Source organism: Syzygium oleosum, unplaced genomic scaffold (assembly GCF_021117445.2).
Source record: "Syzygium oleosum isolate NSW1041296 unplaced genomic scaffold, Sole_v2.1 Sole_v2.53, whole genome shotgun sequence".
In the NCBI taxonomy this organism is placed as follows: Eukaryota; Viridiplantae; Streptophyta; class Magnoliopsida; order Myrtales; family Myrtaceae; genus Syzygium; species Syzygium oleosum.
Window position 1 is genome coordinate 227,622 of NW_026607537.1, and position 25,770 is coordinate 253,391.

At 38.3% G+C, this 25,770-nt stretch overlaps 2 protein-coding genes across 6 annotated transcripts in view; one reads left to right on the plus strand and one right to left on the minus strand.

The window, feature by feature from the left end:
• The first annotated feature begins 4,040 nt into the window (after window positions 1–4,040).
• Window positions 4,041–25,770, plus strand: part of LOC115691168 (leucine-rich repeat receptor protein kinase HPCA1-like) — a 30,720-nt gene continuing 8,990 nt past the window's right edge. The window contains exons 1-19 of one of the 5 annotated variants that reach the window (XM_056307435.1): window positions 4,118–4,517; window positions 5,420–5,540; window positions 5,637–5,708; window positions 6,191–6,265; window positions 6,362–6,433; window positions 6,583–6,744; window positions 6,840–6,914; window positions 7,162–7,233; window positions 7,330–7,401; window positions 7,495–7,563; window positions 7,768–7,842; window positions 8,035–8,106; window positions 8,260–8,397; window positions 8,518–9,002; window positions 9,117–9,281; window positions 9,379–9,515; window positions 10,125–10,344; window positions 10,460–10,695; window positions 11,065–11,703. In XM_056307435.1, the coding sequence (XP_056163410.1) occupies window positions 4,436–4,517; window positions 5,420–5,540; window positions 5,637–5,708; window positions 6,191–6,265; window positions 6,362–6,433; window positions 6,583–6,744; window positions 6,840–6,914; window positions 7,162–7,233; window positions 7,330–7,401; window positions 7,495–7,563; window positions 7,768–7,842; window positions 8,035–8,106; window positions 8,260–8,397; window positions 8,518–9,002; window positions 9,117–9,281; window positions 9,379–9,515; window positions 10,125–10,344; window positions 10,460–10,695; window positions 11,065–11,505 (2,841 nt within the window). In that variant the 5' untranslated portion in view covers window positions 4,118–4,435 and the 3' untranslated portion in view covers window positions 11,506–11,703. Of the gene's footprint in view, window positions 4,518–4,885; window positions 4,940–5,419; window positions 5,541–5,636; window positions 5,709–6,190; window positions 6,266–6,361; window positions 6,434–6,582; window positions 6,745–6,839; window positions 6,915–7,161; window positions 7,234–7,329; window positions 7,402–7,494; window positions 7,564–7,767; window positions 7,843–8,034; window positions 8,107–8,259; window positions 8,398–8,517; window positions 9,003–9,116; window positions 9,282–9,378; window positions 9,516–10,124; window positions 10,345–10,459; window positions 10,696–11,028; window positions 11,704–25,770 lie in introns of those variants that run through there. The other 4 variants (XM_030617740.2, XM_056307437.1, XM_056307438.1 and 1 more) reach the window with 4 other exon arrangements.
• On the minus strand, window positions 17,320–18,010 carry LOC130136885 (uncharacterized). The gene has a single exon (XM_056307440.1). It carries the CDS (start codon window positions 17,787–17,789, stop codon window positions 17,358–17,360), a length of 432 nt encoding a protein of 143 aa, XP_056163415.1. The 5' UTR covers window positions 17,790–18,010; the 3' UTR covers window positions 17,320–17,357.

Genomic DNA, 25,770 nt, shown 5'->3' on the forward strand with positions numbered 1-25,770 from the left:
TCACATGTGTATTTCAACAACCCAAAATTAGTTAGTAATGTAATAAAAGTTCGTAAGTTGCATAGATGAAAATTGATAATTTCATATCATAGCTGGTAAATTAAGCAGATGGTGAGAAATGTAAACAAAAGTCGGTAAACGATAAAAGGAGCCTTTCTGTTTGTCAGAGATAAGCTTGCGAGCTGCTCGAATCTGAGTGTTCGTCGAACTCGGGCTTTGAATAGTTTGGTCAAGATCAACTCCAGCAAGGCAAAACACGTTTTGCTTGACTTGAATGCACTCTCGGACAACCAATGGAACACGACAATGGCAATGTCAATTCAGTCGAAGACAATCAAGGAGGAAACTTCGGCGATCTTGGTCATTGGGTGAAACACATGCCTCGGAGATGACCGTAGGCTTCCCGTCTTCTCTGAACCGGACACCTAAAAAGATGGCCAATTTTCCTCTAATTAAGTTATTGACTCTCATTCGAGCTACTTCCCAAATTTAGTTTTCTTTCAAATTCCCAAATTTTCTAATCTTTTACTAAAATTTATTACCTATCAACCTCCCGGTGACCAACATTCCCACGTGGGAATGAGGAGGTGGGGAGTTCAAAACTTCCCTCCTTTGACTAGGGGATTTATAGGTTTCCCAGGTGGGCATTGTAGGGGCTCGCCTTGAGCTCCTCAAACCATAGGACAAAAAAATTATTATCTATCTTAATTACACCTTTAATTTACCAACTTCGATTGAAATTAAGTGATTTATTAAGTTTTCTCCGATTAAATTATCAACTAGTTATGGATTAGTAATTCTTATTTGAGTTAGTTATGTAAGTTTATGTGATTTAAAAATAAATTAGGGTTAATACCATAAAAAACCCCAAACTGGTGCACCTGTGATAATTTTACTTCGAACTATTTTTGTGACCACCAAAAACCCCAAACTGGTACACCTGTGACAATTTTACTCTCCGTTAGTTTCCGTTAAATTTTACAGTCAAATTACTAAGTTTGATGACACGTGGTAGTTGACAGGTGTACTAGTTTGGGGTTTTACCCCTCTGTTTGTCACAAGTTTACCAACTTGTGATTTTTCGTAATATTAATCCAATTTAACAGACACTAACGAAGGGTAAATTTGTCACAAATGTACCAGTTTGGGGTTAGTTTGGGGTAAAATTGTCACAGGTGTACCAGTTTGGGGTTTTTCGTGGTATTAACCCAAAAATTTTAAATTTTTTTTATCGGGTTAATTAATAAGGAATAAAATTGGTAAGTTCCAAATGGAAGTTTGTAATTTCATATAATAGTTGGTAAATTTATGGTGTTATTAAGAAAGTTAAATAAAAGTTGTTAAATAATATGATAAGTATTTTTTGGTCAGAACATAGAGAAATTGATAATTTAATGAAATTCAAATAAACGTCGGCAATTAACTCAAATAAGAGTTAATAGTGCTAAATTAACTAGTCATATAATTGTGTAAAATGATTAATAAGTAAAGCAAATAAAACTGGTAATTTAAAATGATATAAAAATTGGAAAGTAAATGTAGTAACTTAATTAGAGAAAAGTTGGTAAGTCACACAAAAAATTGGTTTTTTTATATAATAGAGAGTAAACCTAATAAAGGTAAATAAAAGTGGTAAACAACGGAAGAAGCTTTTCTGTTGTCAGATATAGGAAAGGTTGGTAATTTACTAACAAAAAAAATCCAAATAAATATTGGTAAATAACTGAAATAAGTGTTGGTAATATAAAACTAATTAGTAAATTAATTAGAGAAAATTCGGCAATCACTCTAATTAAACCTGGTAATTTTTAAAACGAGTTGGCAAAAAAGTTGGTTAGCAGAACAAATAATAGTGATGACTCGATAGAAAAGTTGGTGAAGATAATAACAACAAATAAATACTAATAAGCAACTCAATTGATGACCTAAAGCTAGTTAACTATTTAAGAAAAGTAAGTCACACAAATAAAGGTCGAGAAATTATTTATAGTTGGTAAATTTAAGTTGTTGGATAGAAAGGTAAGTAAAAATTGGTGGAGGATGAGAGAAGTTGGTATTTAAAGAAGAAAACACCAAATAAACATTAGTAACTAACTCAAACAAGAATTGGTAACGCATTATTAGTTAGTTTGTGAAAAGTTGATAATCTCTTTAATTGAGATTTGTGATTATATAAAGAGTTGGTGGTGAGATAAATAAAAGTGGTAATTCATAGAAAAGTTGATAAATTAAAAGAATAAATAAATGTTAGTAATATGCAATTCAAATAAGAGTTTGTAACAAAAAGTTGTTGGTTACTTTATTGGAGGAAAGTGTTAAGTCACTTTAAAAAGGTTGGGAAAACACCACAAAAAATCCAAAACTATGTCACTTGTGACAAATTTACCATAAACTTTTTTTTGTGGCATGAAAAACCCCAAACTATGCCACTTGTGACACATTTACCCCACAATACATTTGTCCAAGGGCATTTTTGTCTTTTTCTTTTTTCTATTTTTTTTCCTTTTTTTTTCTTCTCTCTTCCCTCCGTCGGGGAGGGTCGCCCTCGCCGGATCTGGTGAGGGCTGCCCTCGCCCCGACGCCGGCGAGGGTGGCCCTCGCCGGCGGAGGGGAAGAGAAAAGAAAAAAAAGGAAAAAAAACAAGAAAAAAAAAGAAAGGTCGAAAATGCCCTGGAACAAATATTATAGGGTAAATGTGTCACAAGTGGTACAATTGGAGTTTTTCGTGTCACAAAAAAAAGTTAAAGGTAAATTTGTCACAAGTGGCATAGTTTGGAGTTTTTGGTGGTGTTTTCCCAAAAGGTTAGTAATTTAATATAATAGTTTGCAAATTTAAGATGCCGGTAAGAAATGCAAATAAAATTTTCTAAAATATAAGAGAAATTTTTTTATTAGAGGTGATATAAGTTGGCAATTTATAAATAAATTCATAAACGTCCGTAACTAACTCAACACAAAACGTATTGATATCTTAATCAAGTAAAAGTAGGTTATTACTCTAAATAGGTTAATGATTTCTCAAAAGAATGAGTAAATTAAACTAATTTGTAAGCAAGATAAAAAGTTGGTAAATTAAACTAAAACAAATAAAAGTTGCTAGGTAACTCAGACAAGATTTGTTAACCCAAAACTAGTTAGTAACCTATTGAAAGACAAACTGGTAAGTTACACCAAGGAAAATTATGAATTCACATGAGAGTTGATAAACTTAAGACGTTTGTAAAAAAGAAAAGTTGATAAATGATAACAAAAATTGGTAAATTAAATAAAAATATTTTAATGCATATTGGTAATTAACTCAAACAAGAATTAATAACCAAAAACTAATTTGGTAATTTAATTAAAAAAATTTGATAAGTTGATGAAATGTAGATTGATAAATTCATATAAGAGTTGATAAATTTAAGATGTTGGTGAGAAAGAAAAACAAAAGTTAGTAAAAAATGAGAAAAATCGAGAATTTTAATCTCTCAAAAAGTGTTAGCAATCTGATAAAAGTTTCGTTAAGTTATCCATAAGTTACTGATAATCTGATGCTAATCAAATCTTAAAGAAATCTACTAGCACGAAATAAGATCGGTTTTTTTCTACGGAGCAGTAGAATCGTCTTGGGTGCGAAAAAGCTCACAAGCAACAAAAAATTCAATCTCATCTAAATCAAAGACGGGAATTAGAGGCAATTACATTCAATTTACCTATCTATCCCATGACTCTTTCATTTAATATATGCTTATTGACTTCATGATTGTCCATTATAAAGTTTCTGCTCATCACATCGCATTGAATATGGATCTTCCTCCTCCCCCATCCAATCCAATCTTTATCACATCCTAATCTTTGCATGTCTCAAGCAACGTATGCATGCATAGTTTTAAATTCTGGCCCAGTTCAGTCGAATGATTTTTCGAAAACAACCAGACATTCGTTGACTCTGCTACTACGTGACCTACTGTCGCCAACGTTGGCGCGGACAGGGTACTTCTTTCGTCAACTTGTCGTTTTCCACATTTTTTCCTTCATCTTCAACCCATGTTTCGGTGCTCATCTTCTCTTTTCTTAACTGTTTGGACTTTGTCGCTTGGTGTTGACTGAGTAAACTCCTCCCCATTAAAATAAATGGAGCACTTGGGGAAAAGAAATGCAGACGAGTATGGTTCTGTTGTGCTGATGTTCGCATTGCCTGTCAATCGGATCAACGAGACGCCAATCCAAAGTTGTCACGGATAATACTTTTTCTTTTCTTTGATAAGAAAAGAGAAAGAAAAAAAAGAAAAGATTGCTAGGAAAGAAAGATATGCTGGGAGTTGGCAACCAGCCTTTTCATTTTGCCATCATGTCAACCGAGTTGAGGTCTCTTGATGAAGAATTCAATGGGATGCAACTGCTGAAGCTGAAAGAACAACTTTGAGTTCTCCAAGTTTCGAGATTCCGAGTCATGGGTGTGCGAGTTCTGGCGATTCTGCTAGTTGTTCTCCTTGGAGATTCCATTGGAGATGCAGCTACACATCCTTACGATTGTAAGCTTGGTTCAACTACTTTCTTGACGTTTATTTTCCAAAATGTATCATTTCATATAGGTGAATTTGCGAGTTGCACAATTCCGCTCGCCTGGACTTTTTGCATATTGTCGAGCCATTGCCCACTTAGATGAACTGAGTTCCTCCTAGTCAGAGGATGTCACAACATTTGCAGGAATCAGAGTTGACCAATTGTCCACAACCAATTATAAGAACCCTAGTTCACTCAACTTTCTTGAAATATCGATGTTTCCTGTATTCCTATCAACATTAGCATTGTTGAGGTGATCTAAATCTGTTTTCACCCCTTTTTCCCGCCTCTTTGATCCATGAAGGCTTTATTGCCTTCCCTTTTGCCTGTGTTTCAGAAGATAAGTGAGGACTGGAGATCTCGAATATTGCAATGCGTCGACTGAGTAAATGTACTCTTCGTAGTATTTAAAGTGGGTTCACAATATTATAAAATTTATTCCCCTTATATAGTGTTCTTATTGTTCTTTAAGCATGTTCTGGACTTGGAATTCCTTATCTTACATTCAGGTCATTCTACACGGATTTTGTTTTGGTACAAAGATCATGCTACTTTCGTTAGATAAGGGAGTCCTCAGCTACAAAGACACCCCTCTGGTACAAAGATCATGCTGTTGGTTGCTATTCAAGCAACCAAAATTCCGGACATTTTTAGAGTAGCCTGCTGTCGGATAATGTATCTATCCTTCCAATTTTTCATTTTCCTGCTTGCGCACTCTTGGATAATAGATGGATGACGACTTTGTAGCAACTTGCCCTTGAAACTTTTGGGATCCTCAGATTTATACAGAAGATGTTGGATAATTGCCATTTGATGAACACACACATATCTATTTATTAATTTTTCTTTATTCAATTGGTTCTATATGCAGTCGGTTCGATTATGGGCCTCATGAGTGAATGGCAAAATACACCACCCAACTGGGTGGGGACTGATCCTTGTGGCGATGCTTGGGATGGGATTGGCTGCACCAATTCTCGAATTACTTCCATGTAAGTTTTTGAGCATCTTTTTTGACTTTATGTTTGACAATCTGCGCTTAATAATTCTATCTATATCTGCAATTAATTGGACTCTCTTAATTTCAGAACGTTGTCGAGCATGGGTTTGACAGGTTCACTTTCGGGAGACATTGGACAACTATTTGAATTACAGATTCTGTAAGTTCACTATCTCCGTCACTTTCCAGTTTATGTTCGGAGCAAGGACTTAATTACCATTTATGTAGTCTTTTTCTACCAAAAGATAATTTAGAAATATATTACACAAACTTTAATTGTAATCCCAAATCTGCCCTAAACTTTTTTTTATCTCATAAAAAATCACAAATTTTCATTTCAAACTCAAATCTGCCCTGGTTAATTTTCTGTCCAATTGTTGACAAATTTTTTCCAACTTGTCATCCACGTGTCATCTTCTTTTTCCACGTCAGCTCGGGTTGACATTTTCTTTCTTTCGTTCTCTTAAGTCTTATCTATATTCTTGTGCTTTCTTCTCTCCCATGTGTCCTAAATTGCATGTGGAGCTGTCAATATTGTGCAAGTAGCGGGATTCTTGTCTACGATTTGGTCTTTTATCTGTTTAAGCTGCTTGAAATGGCCTTCTTTTATTTGTTGCTGAGTATAATAAGCCTTTCATGAAGGGACCTATCTTACAACAAGGGTCTGACTGGATCTTTGCCTGTACGAATTGGAAACTTGATGAAGCTCACGAGCTTGTAAGCTATATATCATCAGCATTTCTAGTATATTCTGTGTCCCCTGACTTTCAAAGTAAAAAATGACCAACCTGCCTTTTCATCTCAAAATGCAAGAATCCTGGTTGGTTGCGGATTTTCTGGCCAAATACCAAATTCCATTGGATCTCTACAGAACCTGGTGTTTTTGTAAGTCCTCTAACCCATACACTTGATTTGGACCTTACATGTACATGATCAGTTTTTGGAGAAGCTAGAACATGTTTTGCTTAATTCGGTCATGCATTATTCTCCTGGTCATCGCATGTATCGGAACTCATCCTTCCAATATATTGCAGATCTCTAACTTCAAATAGATTCAGTGGGCTGATTCCCGCTACCATCGGTAACCTTTCTGGGCTTTACTGGCTGGATCTAGCTGACAATCAGCTAACTGGATCTATTCCAGTATCGAATGGAAGTAATCCTGGCCTTGATATGCTACGTCACACGAAGCACTTGTATGTGCATGTCTTCTAGCTTATCATGTAGCTGTATCTGTGAACTGATTCGCCTTTGTTGTGTTATCTGACTAATATTCTGCCTTCATGCACAGTCATTTTGGACAGAATCAACTCTCTGGCACAATTCCTTCCCAACTATTCAGTTCTGAGATGCATCTCATACATGTGTAAGTTCTGAGAATCCACTAGGGCGCTGCATCTGGTCTATTCATTGTTTCCTTGAGGCTTCTCAAGCATTATGTAAAGAAAGTTAGATCTTCTCTCTCTCTCTCTCTCCACTGCACATCTTTGTTATCCTCTCTTGATACTTAAAGCATCTTTCTAGGAGAGACGCAGTGGAAAGTGGAGAAGGCAATTGCCTGCTTATCGTTTATTCTAAGATAGAAATCCTCATGAACTTCTTTAACTGGGCAGGCTTTTTGACAACAATCAGCTCACAGGTAGCATCCCTTCCACTCTTGGACTGGTGCAGAGTTTGGAAGTTGTGTGAGTACTTACGGTTCTACGCAATCCTCATGAGGATTACTTCCCTTGTGCTCATTGCACTTCAGGTCAATGTTTAACCTATTTCAATGGTCACAGACGCTTTGATAGGAACTTTTTAAGTGATGCAGTCCCTGGAAATCTCAACAATCTTACATCTGTTCGAGAACTGTAAGCAAAACATAATTCTGGTCGTGTCATTTCACTGTTTTCTAGCGCATATCACTATAATCAATCTCCTAAATTTACTGGTCTACTTTTTAGTCTTCTTTCCAACAATGGGCTAACTGGTCCGTTGCCAAACCTTGCTGGCATGAAGGCCCTCAACTACCTGTAAGTAATAATTGTCTTACAATTAGCTAATCGCGTACAGTGTAATTGCTGATCATTTATGAGTTCTCTGAGGGAAACAGAGCACATGGTGAAATGTAAAAGATAATCTTAGACTCTTTTTCTTAATTTTGAATTCGCCATTGCTTATTGTCCCACTACGACTATGTAAAACATGGACTGCAACTGACAAAGGTGGATTTTCAGGGACTTAAGCAATAACAGTTTTGACGCAACAGATTTCCCTTCATGGATTCCAACATTACATTCTTTGACAACATTGTACGTTTCCCAATCTCTGTCTTTTGCCTCCATCAATTCACTTCAACTCCCCCCCGGCCCCCTCGAAATGAAACATGACATTTCATTGTTTTCTGGTTCTGGGTTTTGGACTAGCCATCTCTTTCCTTTTTTTAAGGATAAAATAGAAGATATCTAAGTAAATAATAGGGTTATACCTTTTATCAATTTCAGAATACTGGAACACACGCAACTTCGAGGAGGGCTACCTGTCTTCCTTTTCAGCATTTTCAGTTTGCAAAGTGTGTAAGTATCATCTAGATCTCAAATATTTACCTCAATGTAATGGACATATACTTCTTCAAAACTCGACCTGCTTCATTCAATTGACTTCCTGGTGCATTTCAACTTGGACATTAGGGATGATGGCTGAACGTGTGAATTTTCCTGTGATTTCAGGGTCTTAAAAAACAACCAGCTGAATGGAACCTTGGATATAGGCACCAGCCATAGCAATCAATTGCAACTCATCGATTTGCAGATCAATTTTATTGATAACTTCAAGCAGAGTACTACAGGTTACAGTGTTGAGGTGATGTAAGTCATATAAAGCTCTTTGCCCCTTTCACTCACTTTGTCACAAGCTGAATCGACAATGCTTTTTTTTTCACAGTTTTGTTTTGCTAATGTTTTGCACATATAATTGCATTTCTGCAGACTTATCGGTAACCCAGTTTGTCAAGAAACAGGAGCAGCTGGGCTAAGTTACTGTACCATTCCACAATCCAACACCTCCTCATACTCGACACCGCCTAATAATTGCATCCCAGCCGTTTGCAATTCAAATCAGACTTCCAGCCCCAACTGTAAATGCAGTTATCCTTACACAGGAACTTTAGTCTTCAGAGCTCCTTCTTTCTCAGGTTTAGGAAACTCGACTTATTTCGAAATCCTCGCAAGCTCCATGATGATTTTCTTTCAGTCCTATCAACTTCCGGTAGATATTGTCTCGCTGAGCTATCCACACAAGGATTCATCTGATTACCTTGAACTGAACCTCGCGGTCTTCCCATCTGAGGGGGTTAGTTTCAACAGGACTAGCATAAACAGTATCGGCTTTGTGCTCAGTAATCAGACCTACAAGCCGTCAAAATTATTCGGGCCTTTCTATTTCATCGGCCATCAGTACACGTACTTTGCTGGTAATATCTCCAATTATTTAACAGAGACATACGGTCCGCTGCCTTGTCCATTTTGATTGTCTTTATTTCTTCATCATACTAACAACAATCTCTCTCCCTCTTTCTCACTCACAGAAGTACAAGTGCCAACTGCATCCAAAAAATCGTCAAACATCGGAGTCATCGTTGGTGCAGCAGCTGGTGGTTTTGTTCTCCTCTCGCTATTGGCTCTTGTAGGGATTTATGCTTTTCGTCAAAAGAAAAGAGCAGAAAAGGCTACAGAGCAAAGCAACCCTTTTGGTATGGGCAGATTCACTGCAGACTTGCCACTTACTTAGCTTGTCTCTGATTTTGGAAGTTAGTCTCGGTCAATATTGTTGTTATTTTTGGAATGCAGTAAACTGGGACCCGAATAAGAGCAGCGGCAGTATTCCCCAACTCAAAGGAGCGAGATGGTTTTGTCTTGAAGAGCTTAAGAAATACACCAACAACTTCTCAGAAGCCAATGAAATTGGATCTGGCGGCTATGGAAAGGTTTACTCTCTTGGCTCTCAGTTCTGCTAAGAGAAACCTCAATTAGCATACTCTTGCTCCTATTCTCTTTATAATGTACCCAGAGCCTTTCGTTGCAGTCCTCATGTTAACAAGGAAAACTTTCTGTATAAGTTCCATTTATTCGCCACCTTGTTTGAAGCATAGGCTCACTGTATGACAGTTACTGAGTTTGAAATGTCCTGCTAGAATTTCACATGAACAAATAAGGGCTTCTTAGACTTGACAAAACCAGAGGTGAGTTTGCTCATACAGAGAAAAAGTAAAGCTGAGAGATGGGCAAAGTCGTACATGTTGCTAGACAATAGTTTCTACTTAGTTTTCTTCTCTTTCCAAGAGAATCTTATATTTTCACATGGCTTTAAATATTTCAACCGCTTTTCTTATCTGAATGTTTCCATTTAAGTTGATCCTTGATTCCATTAAATTCCTGAACAGTAGATGAATCTAAAATTCTGTCTTTCCTTAATTTCCTTTTAATCTGAGAACTGTATCAATACTATGCCAGCATTGTGAATTTTTTTTTGTCTTCAAAATCATCAGCTGTCCTGAAAACTGGCCGAGTTATAAATTTTGTTGTTGCTGTGGCAGGTCTACAGGGGTACTCTTCCCACTGGAACTCTTGTCGCCATAAAACGAGCACAGCAGGGATCTATGCAGGGTGGGACGGAGTTCAAAAATGAGATTGAGCTTCTATCAAGAGTCCATCACAAAAATCTTGTCAGCCTTGTCGGTTTTTGTTTTGAGCAAGGTGAACAATTGCTAGTGTACGAGTTCCTTCCAAATGGTACCCTCAAAGAGAGTCTCTCAGGTATCTCCTATCAAGTTTCTTATGTTGAGAAAGCATTCATGCTGGATTTAGGATTTTAAGAAATAATTCCTCACTCGTATCATCTGTGTTCACAACTACAAGTTTCGGCTTGCAGGAAAGTCAGGAATCAGGTTGGATTGGGCAAGAAGACTCAAAGTAGCCATTGGTGCAGCCCGAGGTCTGGCTTATCTTCATGAGCTTGCTAATCCTCCGATCATACATAGGGACATAAAATCAACCAACATCCTATTGGATGATCACTTGAATGCGAAAGTTGCTGATTTTGGTCTCTCCAAGCCCATGGGAGATGGTGAAAGCAGTCATGTCTCCACTCAAGTCAAAGGAACAATGGTCAGTAATGAGCTTTAGTCTAACGTTAGATAGTCAAACTTTTCTCGGCAGCACAGAAATTTTGCATGTGTTCTCTGATTCCTAAAACAGCCCATGTTGTTGAGAACCTAGTAATTGTCTGGAGAAGAAGTGCACTTTACACGTTTTGGTCAGGAGTCTTCTTTAGAGAAAACGATATAAGATAATTGTTCTTTTAAGTTTGGATGATTATCATGATTATCTATGCAGCGCCATATGAGAGAGGATGCTTGTTTGTCTCAGAACAAGAGACAATTAATTTACCTAGCTTTTGTGCTGAGTTTTACAAACCTATCATGCTATATTCTTGTGAAGGGCTACTTGGATCCTGAATACTACATGACGCAACAGCTGACCGAGAAGAGCGATGTCTATAGCTTCGGAATATTGATGCTGGAACTCCTTACAGCCAGAAGGCCGATAGAGCGGGGCAGATATATTGTGAGAGAAGTGAGGGTGGTCATGGATAAGGACAAAGATTTGTACAATCTGCAGGGGATTCTCGACCCAGCCATTGGTTTGGGCACGTCTTTGAAGGGTCTCGAGAGGTTTGTGGAGTTAGCAATGAGATGTGTGGAAGACTCGGGAGTGGACAGGCCAACCATGGGAGAGGTGGTGAAGGAAATCGAGAACATCATGGTTTTTGCGGGTTTGAAACCAAAGGCCGAATCGGCGACCACTTCAGCCAGTTATGAGGAGGTGAGTAAAGGGAATTTCGGACTTCCCTACAGCAACGAGGACTTCTTAGAGTATAGTGGAGGCTTCCCACCTTCAAGGATCGAACCGCAGTAGGCAAATTGCAGTCATGATCAGCTTCAGTGTACATTAACAAGATCAAACTTGCATAAGCATTCCTGACTCTCTCTTTCCAGATGTTCAGTTCTTGTGATGTTTGTATCCTGTGAGAATTTAAGCATGTAAAATTGCTGGCCTCTATGTGTCGGTAGAATTCTAAAGGAGTTGATCATAGTACGCATGACAACGATTATGTGCCCGATAACTTATTCTGCTCAGAAATGATTCTTTTTGATTCTGTGCCCGGGAACAATTTATAAGTATTTGAAGGCATTTGGTAACTGCCCAAAATTTCTATTCTTAGAATAGAAAAAGAACAGAAATGCGTTTAGTAACTATGCAAAATTTCTTTTTATTAATAATATTTTAATAATATTTTGAATTTTTTAATATTTTTTTTTTTCCTTCCCTTCCTTGGCCATGGTCGGTCGCCGGCACCGGCGACCGGCCATAGGCCGGGGCCGGCGAGGGCGTCACGGCCCTCGCCGCCGCTCTCGCCGGTCGCGACGGTGAGATCGGCCTCATCGGCCTTGGCGGGGGGCCGATCGCCAGTGGCCAGCTGGCGGCAGACCGGGAAGATGAACAACAACAAATCAAAAAGGAAGAAGAAAACCAATAAGAATCAGAAATGAAAAAATTGTTCATGAATTAAGAAGCTATTTTTTTTTTGCTTCTTGATTCTGGGAATAATTTTTTGCAAATTTGTGCCCGGGCACAAAAATTTTAATAAACGGATTTCTATTCCCAAACTGATTTTGGGAACAAAAGAACAGAAATTTTCACTATTTGACAACTTGCCAAACGCCCCCTTATCTTCCACCTGTACAGCCAGTCTTGTATTCTCGCGGAGAAGATATTGTATAGACTTGTTTGTTAAGTGATTGGGAGCATCTGATCAATCACAGTATAGGAAACATATTGGAATATGTGTCATTCGGCGCGGTCGATGCGAGAATTCACCGTTTCTAGATTTGTGATCGACTCAATCTAATATAACATAAAAATCTTTCCAAAGAATTGTATTTACAATGCAACCCTCCCAAAATCTAATTGTTACAGCGTTGTTTGTCTATCATAATAAATTGATGTGAGGTTCGGGAAAGTTGACTCGAAGCTAGATCTTGGCCTTCCTAGGCCGGGGAGATTGCTTAAATTTAGATCCACTTTAATTTGACCTTGCGTGACTTTGGTGCTCGTGAACAATAATTAGGAAATCTTGACTTCAGATGCATACAGTATCAAGTCATGAAAAGGATCTCTCCTTTTCTTATTTTCTTTTTTTGTGGCATCAGACTTTGTGCAGATCTAGCTTTGCATTCCGATTGTACTCTGTTTCTATTTTCTCTCTCTTTTGTTTGGCAAACACTCTGTTTCTGTCACATCCTGAAACCGACTAGGATGGGGGATGACACGGCTATCCTTCCACCCGAAGGATGCAGCCTCAAACCACCCAAAAATCCCCACGACATCACTCTCGCTCTATTGGCTACCAACTAAAAAACCTGAAAAGATTGGAGAAAGAGAGGGGTGAGCAATGATTCGATGCGATGCGTATCTCTTTAAGCGGTCAGTATGCATATATACATAAAGCCATGCCAAAATTTCAGGAGCCAAACTCAAGATATCAAATACATATAGAATCACATAAGAGTTGTTTCATTTCAACAAGATTTTATACCATTCAGAAAATACTCATTTAAATCATCATAAACATCCATGGTCAAGTCCATTAATCAATCTCTATTAAAAATCATGTCAATGGTCCATTCCATTGACTAATATCAAATCACACATCAATGGTCTATTCCATTGATGAATCTCATATCACATTACATGTCGATGGTCCATTCCATCGACCAATTTATTGCTCAATATCTAACTAAGATCATGACACAAAGTCTTGTGACAAGGCTATCAAGATTTCCCCCTTGGCAAGGTCTCCACCTATAAAGCCGGTGGCTGGGTCCAGAAGGATATCCTAAACCGGTATGCATACACTCAAATCCCTCAATGAGTTCACAGTCATATTGAGCATCAAATAACCATCATCAAATATCAGAAATCCAATCTAGAATACAATTTCATAAACCAAACAATTAACTTTTCACAACATAGATCATCCACTATTTCTCGAACCATTTCTCAAATCATTCATAAACCAATTTCACAAACCAAGTATATGACATTTCACGACTCAACTCAATCACCAGAAATTCTTTTTGTAAAGTATTTCTAAAATCATTTGAGAACTCATTTCTCAAACCATAATACATTTAACATACCCATTTCAAATCAATATATATACCTCGTTTCGCAACACCATTCCCAAAACATATCTTAAACTATTTACAAATACCAAAATCTAGTAAATGTCCGATCTATACTTTTATGTAACAAATATGTTCTTTCACAGTTCATTATATATAGAGCTTCTTTCACTTTCAAGACATGAGTTTAGAAATTCATAAAAGAGATAGCACCACTCACCTGGGAATGCCCCATAATCAAATAACGTGGCTAAACTCGCCAATAATCTCGTAATCCTATCAATTAAACGAGAATCGACGTCAACATTAAGTAAAATACTACGATAACTACGAAACGGCTATAGTAAGCTTAAAAGCTAACGAAAAGACTCTTATGCGCTAATAAAACTCACAATTGAAGCGATTTTCAAAATTATTCGCGATGCGAAATTTGATTGTGTCATAACTTTTTCCATCGAACTCCGATCCTAGCAAACTTATAGTCAAAAGAAAGCCCGTTCAGAGTATTACAAAAGCCCCAGCCTGGCTGTCCCAAAATCGAGCTGAAAATCAACGAAATACGGCCAGAAGGTTGCCGGACGTGTACTGTTCACCTCACGCGGAAAATTTCAAAAATTCGTTTCGGGCAAACGGTAAGTCCAAATCAAGATCCGTAAAATCCCACAGCTCCACGACACCTTAAACTACCAATTCTATATATATATGCAACTCAACGACTTAAAAATCGAATTTCGCGGCTTGAATTTTTCAAAATTCTGAATTTAAACCTTAAATCTGAAAACTTCTCCGATCGGATGAACAAGAGGCACGAATGCTTACCGGACGTTGCGATACAAAGTCGAATCGGTTTGGCAAGGTCCCGCGGCGCAAAACCTTCCCTCTTTCTTTCTTTTCCTTTCTCCCTTTCTCGGCCGAGCATGCTCTCGGCTTAAATGAGCTGAAGCTCCCACTGTTCTGCTTTTTGACTTTTTGACCTCTTTTTTTTTTTTTATAATATCCAAATATTACAGTTTCAACTATTTCGGACACAAACAGCGAGTGAACTGTAGTGGAGAAACTCCTCGGAACTATGTGCGCAAGCTCAGTTGGCTAATATATTCTGTCATAATACAATTGTTTAGTTTTTTGCTGGAATAATAGAGTACCACTCGAGATATGATGCTACACCAAGTAACAAGAAATGGAATCAAACTCTCAGCTACATTCTTGTTTCTGCATTACATGGAATTGGTCCTGTTAATCTTGTTTAACGTGGGGACATAAACGCAGAGTGCCTTGTGGCATGATATTATTGTAAACATGAACAAGAAATCAATTTGAAATTATGGAAACGAAAAAAGAGAGAAGATTTGTTTGCTTGTGTTTTGAGTGGTGCGGATCAAAAGATCTGAGTCCTGGGCTTTTCCAGGAGGGCAGAGAAGTACAACTCATTCCCTCCACGGTCGAGCTTCCTCCCGGCATTCCACCTCACCTTCTTGAACCCGATCCGATCGATCATCAGCATGTATGTCCCATTCAGCTGCGGCCCCAGGCGGAAGAAGTGGTCGAGCCAGAACAGCCCACCTAGCCTCAGCACCCGGTATATGTCGTACAGAGTGAACTCCAGCTTCGTCTCCGGGATCCAGTTGCTCAGGACGTGCATCGAGTGCACTATATGTCCACTGTCCAGCATGTTCTAGAAGAAGGGCAGCCTCTGCGCGATGGTCACGTGCATCGAGAGCAGGCCCCTGGATGTGACGAAGTCACTAAAAGGCTTATCACTGAATTAACATCCTAAAATAGGTTTAAAACTTTTTTCTTGTAATTTTGCCATTAAGATTAAGAATTCGATTGAGAACTATTGGGCCAAGTTTTGGTACGGACCGTCCTACTATTTATATCGAATTAGGTAATGTGTTAATTCCATACAGATTCCGCTGGTCCATCAGCAGCAACCCATTACATCATCTGTGGAATTTCCTCACCCTACAACTTGTCCAACCATCATATCCTAATGCATTATAATGATAGATTTCATGCATCGTTTTATGGGTGACTTATCTTCTTTCGTAAGCTAAACATCACCATGAGCATCTTCTTGATGCCCAGAACTCCAGACAAAGTGCTGTTCAGCTCGCGCTTTGCAAAAATGATCTTTCAATCACTTTAGCTGCTTCCACATAATTGCATTATAATGATACTCTCTCATAGCACCTGAAATATCCAACTTCTTATTTTCATTCAAAATGAGAATTATCACAGACGCCGAAAGGAAGGATCTAGTGGAGCGAACAAGCAATTTGTGCTTTCAGTGGTAGCACAAATGCTCGCACTGCAGATATCTCGTCTTTGACAGATAATTTAGATGCACAAGTGTATTACATGCACCTACTAAGATGAACCGTGTATGCTATCCTAGGGTTGCATGAAGATCTGCATAAACAAGCTATTACAAATAGATACAGAGAGCCTTGAACTGCATGCTCAAAGGTATCCCGACAAGAAAGAAAAGAAAGAAGAAGAGATAATTTCAATGCCGGTAAAGAAGCCATGGGATAAGCAAAGAGACATGGCCAATTCAATGAAGCTAAGAATGTGTCAATCTCTCAGTACCTCTCAACATCTAGACAAGACAGTCCAATCTCCATAAGTCTCAACATTCAAAGAAACTGATCACCAGGCTATCCTGCCCGACATTTTTCTTGATAGGTTAAGAACATGAATTTGCTAGCAAAAGTAGAGGGAATGAAGTGAGGAATTATATAGACCCGTTAGAGTAAAATGCGAGACATGGAGGTTATAAATACATATTGTAAGCTAAGAAGGATGAGAAGAACTACGAGCGCAGTCCTACCGATGAAGAACAGCTCGCTCCGTCCCATGAATGGAACAAAGATAAAGGGCCCATGCTTCATGAGGATAGCTTCCTCTTTTTTCCGCGACTTCCTTTCTCTTTCATATTGGTGGCAGTAATCAGCTTATAGTTTGACAAAGGCATTGCACTTAGATTCCCAAATCTTTCCCCGTAAAAGTTCCATAACTCTGCCCTGCTCATCAAGGAAACAGATAGAATCACGTTTTGTCAATGTGGAAGGTGGGAATTAACAAAGAAGGAAAGGGCATTGAATAGAATTCCATAGCCTCTCATGGCAATGGCATACCAGTATGCGAGGAACTGAAATGGAGCATACTGTCCATAGATATCCTCTACATCACTTTGACCAGTTTGAATGGTAGAATTTTTTCCATGGACCTACAGTTCCAGATCTTTATTTAGATCATAAGCAAATATACTAAAAGTGAAGCCACAGAGCATACCTGCTTCAAATGCCTGATTGTTTCCGAATCAGTTGGAATGGCATGGTAGACTCCCATGCACATTAGCACATTGGCACATGTAAAAGGACCGAAACCATCGGTTTGCCTCAGCCTCTGTGTTAGATCAGCATAACTGGACAAGCACCGTGTATCACAAATCTCTTCCAGGTGACTCAGGTTTATCCTGCCTTCAACAATAGCCTGAGAAAGCTTTACAATCCGACCAGCTCTATAACCAATCTCTCGGGATAGGAAAGTTTCCAACCACATCCCACCAGCATTCTTCTACATAGCGATTTGTGAAATAGGCTCTTGACATGCACCTTGCTTGCGAGCTTCCCCAGAAGACTCACAAGTTTCATCAGAAGCCAGACGAGATTGGCGGTCACAATGTGAGCTACAGCCATCTGAAGAAGATAAGCCTGAGGTCAATTGGTCATTCTCATGGACGCCAATACCCAATTTGACGGTCTCCATCCTCGTGCTTGTAGCTACTTGTGCTTCAGGCGTAACGTCTGCAAACTCGGTCATTAAATTGGTTTGAGTCTTACATCTGCCCCCTTTTCTCTTTGCCTCCTTTGCAGCAGGTGTTGTTGGAGCCAAATGTGAAGCCACGCCGTCGGGGATATTGCGAATACCATCTTTATCTTCCGTGCAAGATGAGTTAGATGAGTTACGCTGCAGCTCAAGCTGCAGCTCGCAAAGTGCTTGAGCCATGCTCAAAGTCCTCGACCACCTAATCAAGAAGCCGATCAGTCACCCTACGAGTTTAACTGAAATGTGAATGAGTGGAATTCGTGCAGCCTGATCTGTCAAAGCATGAGCAAGGCACCAAGCTGTATAGACATAAAAAGCACCTTTTCATCTATCATTTCGCATTAGGAAGTACAGGTTGGACCCCGCTGAATGAAGAGTTCGAACTAAGCATCCATTTCTTTTCTTTTCTTTTATCTCTATTCAAAACTGAAAGCCCGACATCAAAATCCTTTTGATTAGTCCTGGTTCACATTGTTTGCAAATAGTTGCGGGGATCAAATCTGAATTTTGAAGAGACAGTGACAGAGTTGGAGTGAAGATGGCCAGTCCAAAAAAGGCGGGCACAGTGCAGATTTTTTAGTAAAGAGATAAAATCCTTTTGATTAGTCCTGGTTCACATTGATTTGTTCATTATGGTCCTTGGACTTTTGGAACATGTTCAATATAGTCCTTGAACTATATGAAAATATTCAATGTAGTCATTGAACTTGAATTAATGGAAGATTACATTGAACATTTTTATATTGTTCAGGAACTAAATTGAATATGTACCAAAAGTTCAGGGACGACATTCAACAAATTAAAAGCTCAGGGATCACATTGTACATTGGGTTAAAGTTTACGGACCACATTGCCCGACATTAAAAGTTCAGGGATCACATTGCACACTGGGCCAAAGTTCAGGAACTGTTTATGTCATTTTCCCTTAAAAAAAAGATGAAATAAGCATTGATAACAACTCAAATGAGAGTCAGTAACGGTGGGTAACTCAATCAGAAAAAAGTTAATAACTCTTATAGAAAAGGTTAGTGATTTCATATAAGATACTATTGAGATACGTAGAAAAGTTCTTTTTTGTCGGAGTTAACAAAAATCAGTAATTTAATAACAAAAAATCAAGTGAACATTGGTAACTAACTAGGTGAGTAACATAAAATCAGTTGGTAATTTGATTAAAAAAAATTGGCAATCACTCTAATCGAACTTGGTAATTTCTAAAAAAAGTTGGTATGCAATAAAAAGAAATAAATGTTCATATGAGAGTTGGTAACCCAAAACTAGTTAGTAATGTAATAAAAGTTCGCAAGTCACACGGATGACGGTTGATAATTTCATGTAAATTAAGCAGTTGATGAGAAATGTAAACAAAAGTTGGTAAACGATAAAAGGAGCTTTTTTTTTTGTCAGATATAAACTGTCGAGCTGCTCGAATCGAGTTTTCGTGGAACTCGGGCTTGAATAGTTTAGTCAAGATCAACTCGAGCTAAGCAAAACATGTTTTGAGTGATAACACGTCGGGCCAAGAAATTTGTGAGAAAGCTTGACTTGATTGCACTCTAGGACAACCAATGGAGCACGACAATGGTCATGTCAATTCAGTCGAAGACGATCAAGGAGGAAAATGTGATCCTGGTCATTGGGGAAACACACTTCTCGGAGATGACCGTAGACTTCCCGTCTTCTCTGAACCGCACACCTAAAAGTTGGCCAATTTTTCTCTAATTAAGTTATCAACTCTCATTCGAGCTACTTGCCAATTTTAGTTTTCTTTCAAATTCCCAAATTTTCTAATCTTTTACTAAAATTTATTACCTATCATGTAAGGACCCGGGGTCTACATTGTGTAATATTGTTCGCTTTGGGCCCACTGACCCTCACGGCTTTAAAACGCGTTACATATAGTAGAGAACCCAAGCCTTATAAACTAGCCCAGGACTCCCCCCCAAAGCGATGTGGGACAAGAGACATGCCCCCCTTGCCATCCTAGAAGTCTGCCAGGAGCCGCTCCTTGTCCAGGCCCTCTGGCCCCGGCGACCACTCCCCGCCCTCATCGGACCGGGTTATTACATTCTCCCTTCCTTCGAGCACAGCGTCCTCGCTGTGGCCCCACACGCGGTCGAGAGTCGGCTCTGATACCATTTGTAAGGACCCGGGGTCTACACTGTGTAATATTGTCCGCTTTGGGCCCACTGACCCTCACGGCTTTAAAACGCGTTACACATAGTAGAGAACCCAAGCCATATAAACTAGCCCAGGACTTCCCCCTAAGCGATGTGGGACAAGAGACATGCCCCCCCTTACCATCCTAGAAGCCTGCCAGGAGCCGCTCCTTGTCCAGGCCCTCTGGCCCCGGCGACCACTCCCCGCCCTCATCGGACCGGGTCATTACATATCAACCCTCCACTGGCCACCTTTTTCACATGGGAATGGAGAGTTCAAAACTCCCCTCCTATGGGTAGGGGGTTTATGGGTTCCCTAGGTGGGCCCAGTAGGGGCCCGCCCCGAGCTCCTCAAACCACATGACAAAAAAAAAATCGATTATCTATTTTAATTATACCTTTAATTTATAAACTTTGATTGAAATTAAGTGATTTATTAAATTTTCTTTGACTAAATTATCAACTAGTTATGGATTACCAATTCTTATTTGAGTTAGGTACTTAAGTTTATGTGATTTTTTTTGTAAAACTGCAACTTTTCTATTGGCTTAATTAATAAGGAATAAAATTGGTAAGTTCCAAATAGAAGTTAGTAATTTCATATAATAGTTGGTCAATTTATGATGTTATGAAGAAAGTTAAAGAAAAGTTGTTAAATAATAAGATAAGCATTTTTTGGTCAGAAATAAGAGAAATTGGTAATTTAATGAAATTAGCGTTGGTAATTAACTCAAATAAGAGTTAATAGTGCTAAATTAACTAGTCATATAATTGTGTAAAATGATTAATAAGTAAAGCAAATAAAAATGGTAATTTAAAATGATATAAAAATTGGAAAGTAAATGTAGTAACTTAATTAGAGAAAAGTTGGTAAGTCACACAAAAAATTGGTTTTTTTATATAATAGAGAGTAAACATAAGGTGTTGCTAATAAAGGTAAATAAAAGTGGTAAACAACGGAAGAAGCTTTTCAGTTGTCAGATATAGGAAAGGTTGGTAATTTACTAACAAAAAAAATCCAAATAAATATTGGTAAATAACTGAAATAAGTGTTGGTAATATAAAACTAATTAGTAAATTAATCTGAGAAAATTCGGCAATCACTCTAATTGAACCTGGTAATTTTTAAAACGAGTTGGCAAAAAAGTTGGTTAGCAGAACAAATAATAGTGATGACTCGATAGAAAAGTTGGTGAAGATAATAACAACAAATAAATACTAATAAGCAACTCAATTGATGACCTAAAGCTAGTTAACTATATAAGAAAAGTAAGTCACACAAATAAAGGTCGAGAAATTACTTATAGTTGGTAAATTTAAGTTGCTGGATAGAAAGGTAAGTAAAAATTGGTAGAGGATGAGGGAAGCTTTTTGTCAAAGATTAGAGAAGTTGGTATTTAAAGAAGAATACACCAAATAAACATTAGTAACTAACTCAAACAAGAATTGGTAACGCATTATTAGTTAGTTTGTGAAAAGTTGATAATCACTTTAATTGAGATTTGTGATTATAAAAAGAGTTGGTGGTGAGATAAATAAAAGTGGTAATTCATAGAAAAGTTGATAAATTAAAAGAATAAATAAATGTTAGTAATATGCAATTCAAATGAAAGTTTGTAACAAAAAGTTGTTGGTTACTTTGTTGGAGGAAAGTGTTAAGTCACTTTAAAAAGGTTAATAATTTCATATAATGGTTGGCAAATTTAAGATGCCGGTAAGAAATGCAAATAAAATTTTCTAAAATATAAGAGAAGTTTTTTTTATTAGAGGTAATATAAGTTGGCAATTTATAAATAAATTCATAAACGTCCGTAACTAACTCAACACAAAACGTATTGATATCTTAATCAAGTAAAAGTAGGTTATTACTCTAAATAGGTTCATGATTGCTCAAAAGAGTGGGTAAATTAAACTAATTCGTAAGCAAGACAAAAAGTTGGTAAATTAAACTAAAACAAATAAAAGTTGCTAGGTAACTGAGACAAGATTTGTTAACCCAAAACTAGTTAGTAACCTATTGGAAGACAAACTGGTAAGTTACACAAACGAAAATTATAAATTCATATGAGAGTTGATAAACTTAAGACGTTTGTAAAAAAGAAAAGTTGATAAATGATAACAAAAATTGGTAAATTAAATAAAAATATTTTAATGCATATTGGTAATTAACTCAAACGAGAATTAATAACCCAAAACTAATTTGGTAATTTAATTAAAAAAATTTGATAAGTTGATGAAATGTAGATTGGTAAATTCATATAAGAGTTGATAAATTTAAGATGTTGGTGAGAAAGACAAACAAAAGTTAGTAAAAAAATGAGAAAAATCGAGAATTTTAATCTCTCAAAAAGTGTTAGCAATCTGGTAAAAGTTTCGTTAAGTGATCCATAAGTTACTGATAATCTGATGCTAATAAAATCTTAATGAAACCTACTAGCACGAAATAAGATCCGTTTTTTTTTCTACGGAGCAGTAGAACCGTCTTGGGTGCGAAAAAGCTCACAAGCAACCAAAAATTCAATCTCATCTATATCAAAGACGGGAATTAGAGCCGCAAATACATTCAATTTACCTATCTATACCATGGTTCCTTCATTCAATATGTTCTTATTGGCTTCACGATTGTCCATTATAAAGTTTCTGCTCATCACATCGCATTGAACATTATGCTTGGAAATGAGGACTGCTCCCAAGTCTCCACTCAAATAAAAAAAATTTTCCCCTTCAACTTCACCAAACGTAGACATCGTTTTATTTTATTATTGACTTCGATTGGAGTTGGTGGGAGCAAAACTTGGCAACTTGGATCTTCCTCCTCCCCCATCCAATCCAATCTTTATTGCATCCCTATCTTTGCACGTCTCAAGCAACGTATGCATCCGTATTTTTAAATTCTGGCCCAGTTCAGTTGAATGATTCTTCGAAAACGACCAGATGGTCGTTGACTCTGCTACTACGTGGCTATGCCGCCAACTTCTGCGCGCACGGGGTACTTCATTCGTCAGCTCGTCGTTTTCTACATTTTCTCCTTCATCTTCCCATGTTCCGGTGCTCTTCTTCTCTTCTCTTGATTATTTGGACTTGGTCACTTGGTATTGACCGTGTTAAATTATATCTCGAATTTGAAATCTTGTACGTGATCCGACGCGATTGGGGGATTAGTTTTTTTTTATCAGTTGAAAATAATACACAAGTCCAAGTTTAATCGAGTTGAGTTACTGGGCGCAATTCGCGGCATTGGAACTTCTTTTGGGTTTTCCTGTTCACCGTGCGGTGGCCAAACGGCGGGTCCCGGTCAAGATTAGGTTTGTTGACTGCGTAGATAAAAAAAACGTGGGTTTCTGCCTGACTGTAGCCGCGCAAGTCAAAAGAAAATAAAAGGGTTCTTTTTTTTTTTTTTTTTCTGGGCAGCCTCACGAGCAGGAACGTACACGAAGGAGCCGCCGTACGAAGCACAAAAGGAACAGAAGACGTTCATGGTTCAGCCGTACGTAAAGCAAACAAGAAGAGTATCAAATTCTTTTCTCTGTGTGAGTTTTCTAAGTGTGTTCTCTGTGAGAGATTATGAGATCATATTTATAGGTTTACTTTGGGCTTAAATTTAGGTGTGAAAAACACTCGTGAGCGATTGAAACTCTGTAATTCTCCGATTGATTAGTGGATTATTTGCTGTTGGCTCTTCCCGTAGACGTAGGTACCGATACTCGAACCGAACCACGTAAATCTCTGGTGTCCTTATTGTTCCTCGTTTATTTCTTTGGTGATTTCGTATTGATTTAATTGCAAGATCCGTTAGCGTTTTCCGCGTTATATCTCAACAATTGGTATCAGAGCTACGGTTAGGGTTTCTAGAGTTGATTTGGGGCTTTTGCTTGTCTAATCACTGTCTGGAAATTCTATATTGCAATTAAGTATGGAACGAAATTTGAGATTGAGAAATTTAACGGGAGGAACAACTTTGGATTATGGAAAGTTAAGATCCGTGTGTTACTGACAACCCAAGGTTTGGCCAAGGCATTGGATGGCGAAGATAATTTGCCGATTATAATGAAAGCCGCTGATAAGATAGAGCTGATGGAGAGAGCAAAGAGTATAATCCTGTTGAATCTGACGGATGAGGTTTTGATTGAAGTGGCCGAAGAAAAAGATGCTACAGCGTTGTGGGCAAAACTTGAGGTACTTTATCTGATGAAGGGTTTGAACAATCTCTTGTATATGCTGAAAAGGATGTTTCAATTCCTGATGGTTGAAGGCACGTCCATCAGAGCCCACTTAGATGAGTTTAACAAACTCATGATGGACTTGAAGAACGTCAATGAAGCCTTGCCTGATGAGAAATAAGGTATGATGTTGTTAGCATCTCTACTAGATTCTTTTGAGCACTTCATGGATTCATTGTTACAGGGGCGTACTACGATTACCTTGGAAGAGGTAAAATCCGCCTTATTTTCTAAGGAGTGGCAAAAGAAGTTACGAGAAAATAACTTAGCGCAAAATATGATGCAAAAGTTTGATTATTAGAGGTTGAGATGAACGCAGAGATTCCAGAGGGAGCAAATGGAAGAGCCGCTCTAAATTTGAGGTCCAATGTTTGAAATCGTCGATGTTATCACTATAATGAGGAAGGTCATTACAGGAGAGATTGTCTGAAGAACAAGGGTAAAGGAGTTCAGATGGAGTCTGCAGGTAATGATAATATTGTCACCACAGTAGACAATAGTTCTAGTGATGCCGACGATGTATTAACGGTCACCACGAGCTCATCAGGTGATGATTGAGTGCTTGACTCTGAATGTTCTTATCATGTGACTTCTCATAAACATTGATTTACTACCTATCAATGCATGGAGGGTGGTAAGGTGCTTATGGGAAACGGTGCTGCTTGTGAAGTAGTAGGGATTGGAACAGTTCAAATTAAGATGCTCAATGGGGTGGTGCAAACGTTGATAGGTGTAAGGCATGTACCGGAACTGAGAAAGAATCTTATCTCGTTGAGTGCTCTCGATAGGTTCGGATACCGAATTTCCGCTGAAGGTGGAGTTTTAAAGGTCTCTCGAGGTGTGCTTACTATGATGCGAGGCAAGTTAAACTGCGGGTTGTATCTCCTCCAAGGAAAAACAGTGATTGGCTCGTCTGCTAGATTCTCTGAGGTTTCAGGTGAGGACATGACACGATTGTGGCATATGAGACTTGAACACATGAGCGAGAGACATATCATTGTTATAAGTCAGAGAGGACTACTGGGAGGCCATCGAATTGAGAAGCTGAATTTCTGTGATCACTGCGACATGCATAGTCAACGGACAGTGAAGTTCAGTACGGCAGTTCATCAGACCTCGGAGATTGTAGGCTACATACACTCAGACTTATAGGGACCTTCTCAAGTTCTGTCCAAGGGAGGTGCCAGGTATGTGTTGTCCTTTGTTGATGACATTTCGAAAAAAAGTCTGGATTTGTCTTCTTAAGCACAAGAGCGAGGTGCTTGGTCGGTTCAAGTCGTGGAAGGCGATGATCGAAAAGCAGATAGGAAGAAAGATCATGTGCCTGAGAACTGGCAAAGGATTAGAATTCTGTTCAAAAGAGCTTAGCCAATTTTGCATAGATGAAGGCATAGTGAGACACCGCATTATTGCCAATTCACCATAGCGTAACGGAGTTGCAGAACTGATGAATAGAAATTTATTGGAGAGAGCTCGTTCTTTACTCTCCAATGCTGGATTAGATGAAGATTTTTGGGCTGAAGCTGTGAATAACGCTTGTTGGTTAGTGACTAGATCACCATCACCAACAATTGATTGGAAAACTGGTCGGGTAAGTCTGCTGATTACACTGGACTGAGAGTGTTCGGCTGCCCTGCTTATGCTCGTGTGAGTGATGGCGCGTCGGAGCCGAGGGCGAGGAAGTGCATATTCCTAGGCTATGCACATGGGGTGAAGGGATATAGGTTGTGGTGCACTGAGAATGATTCACCTGGTTTTATGTTCAGCAGATATGTTACCTTT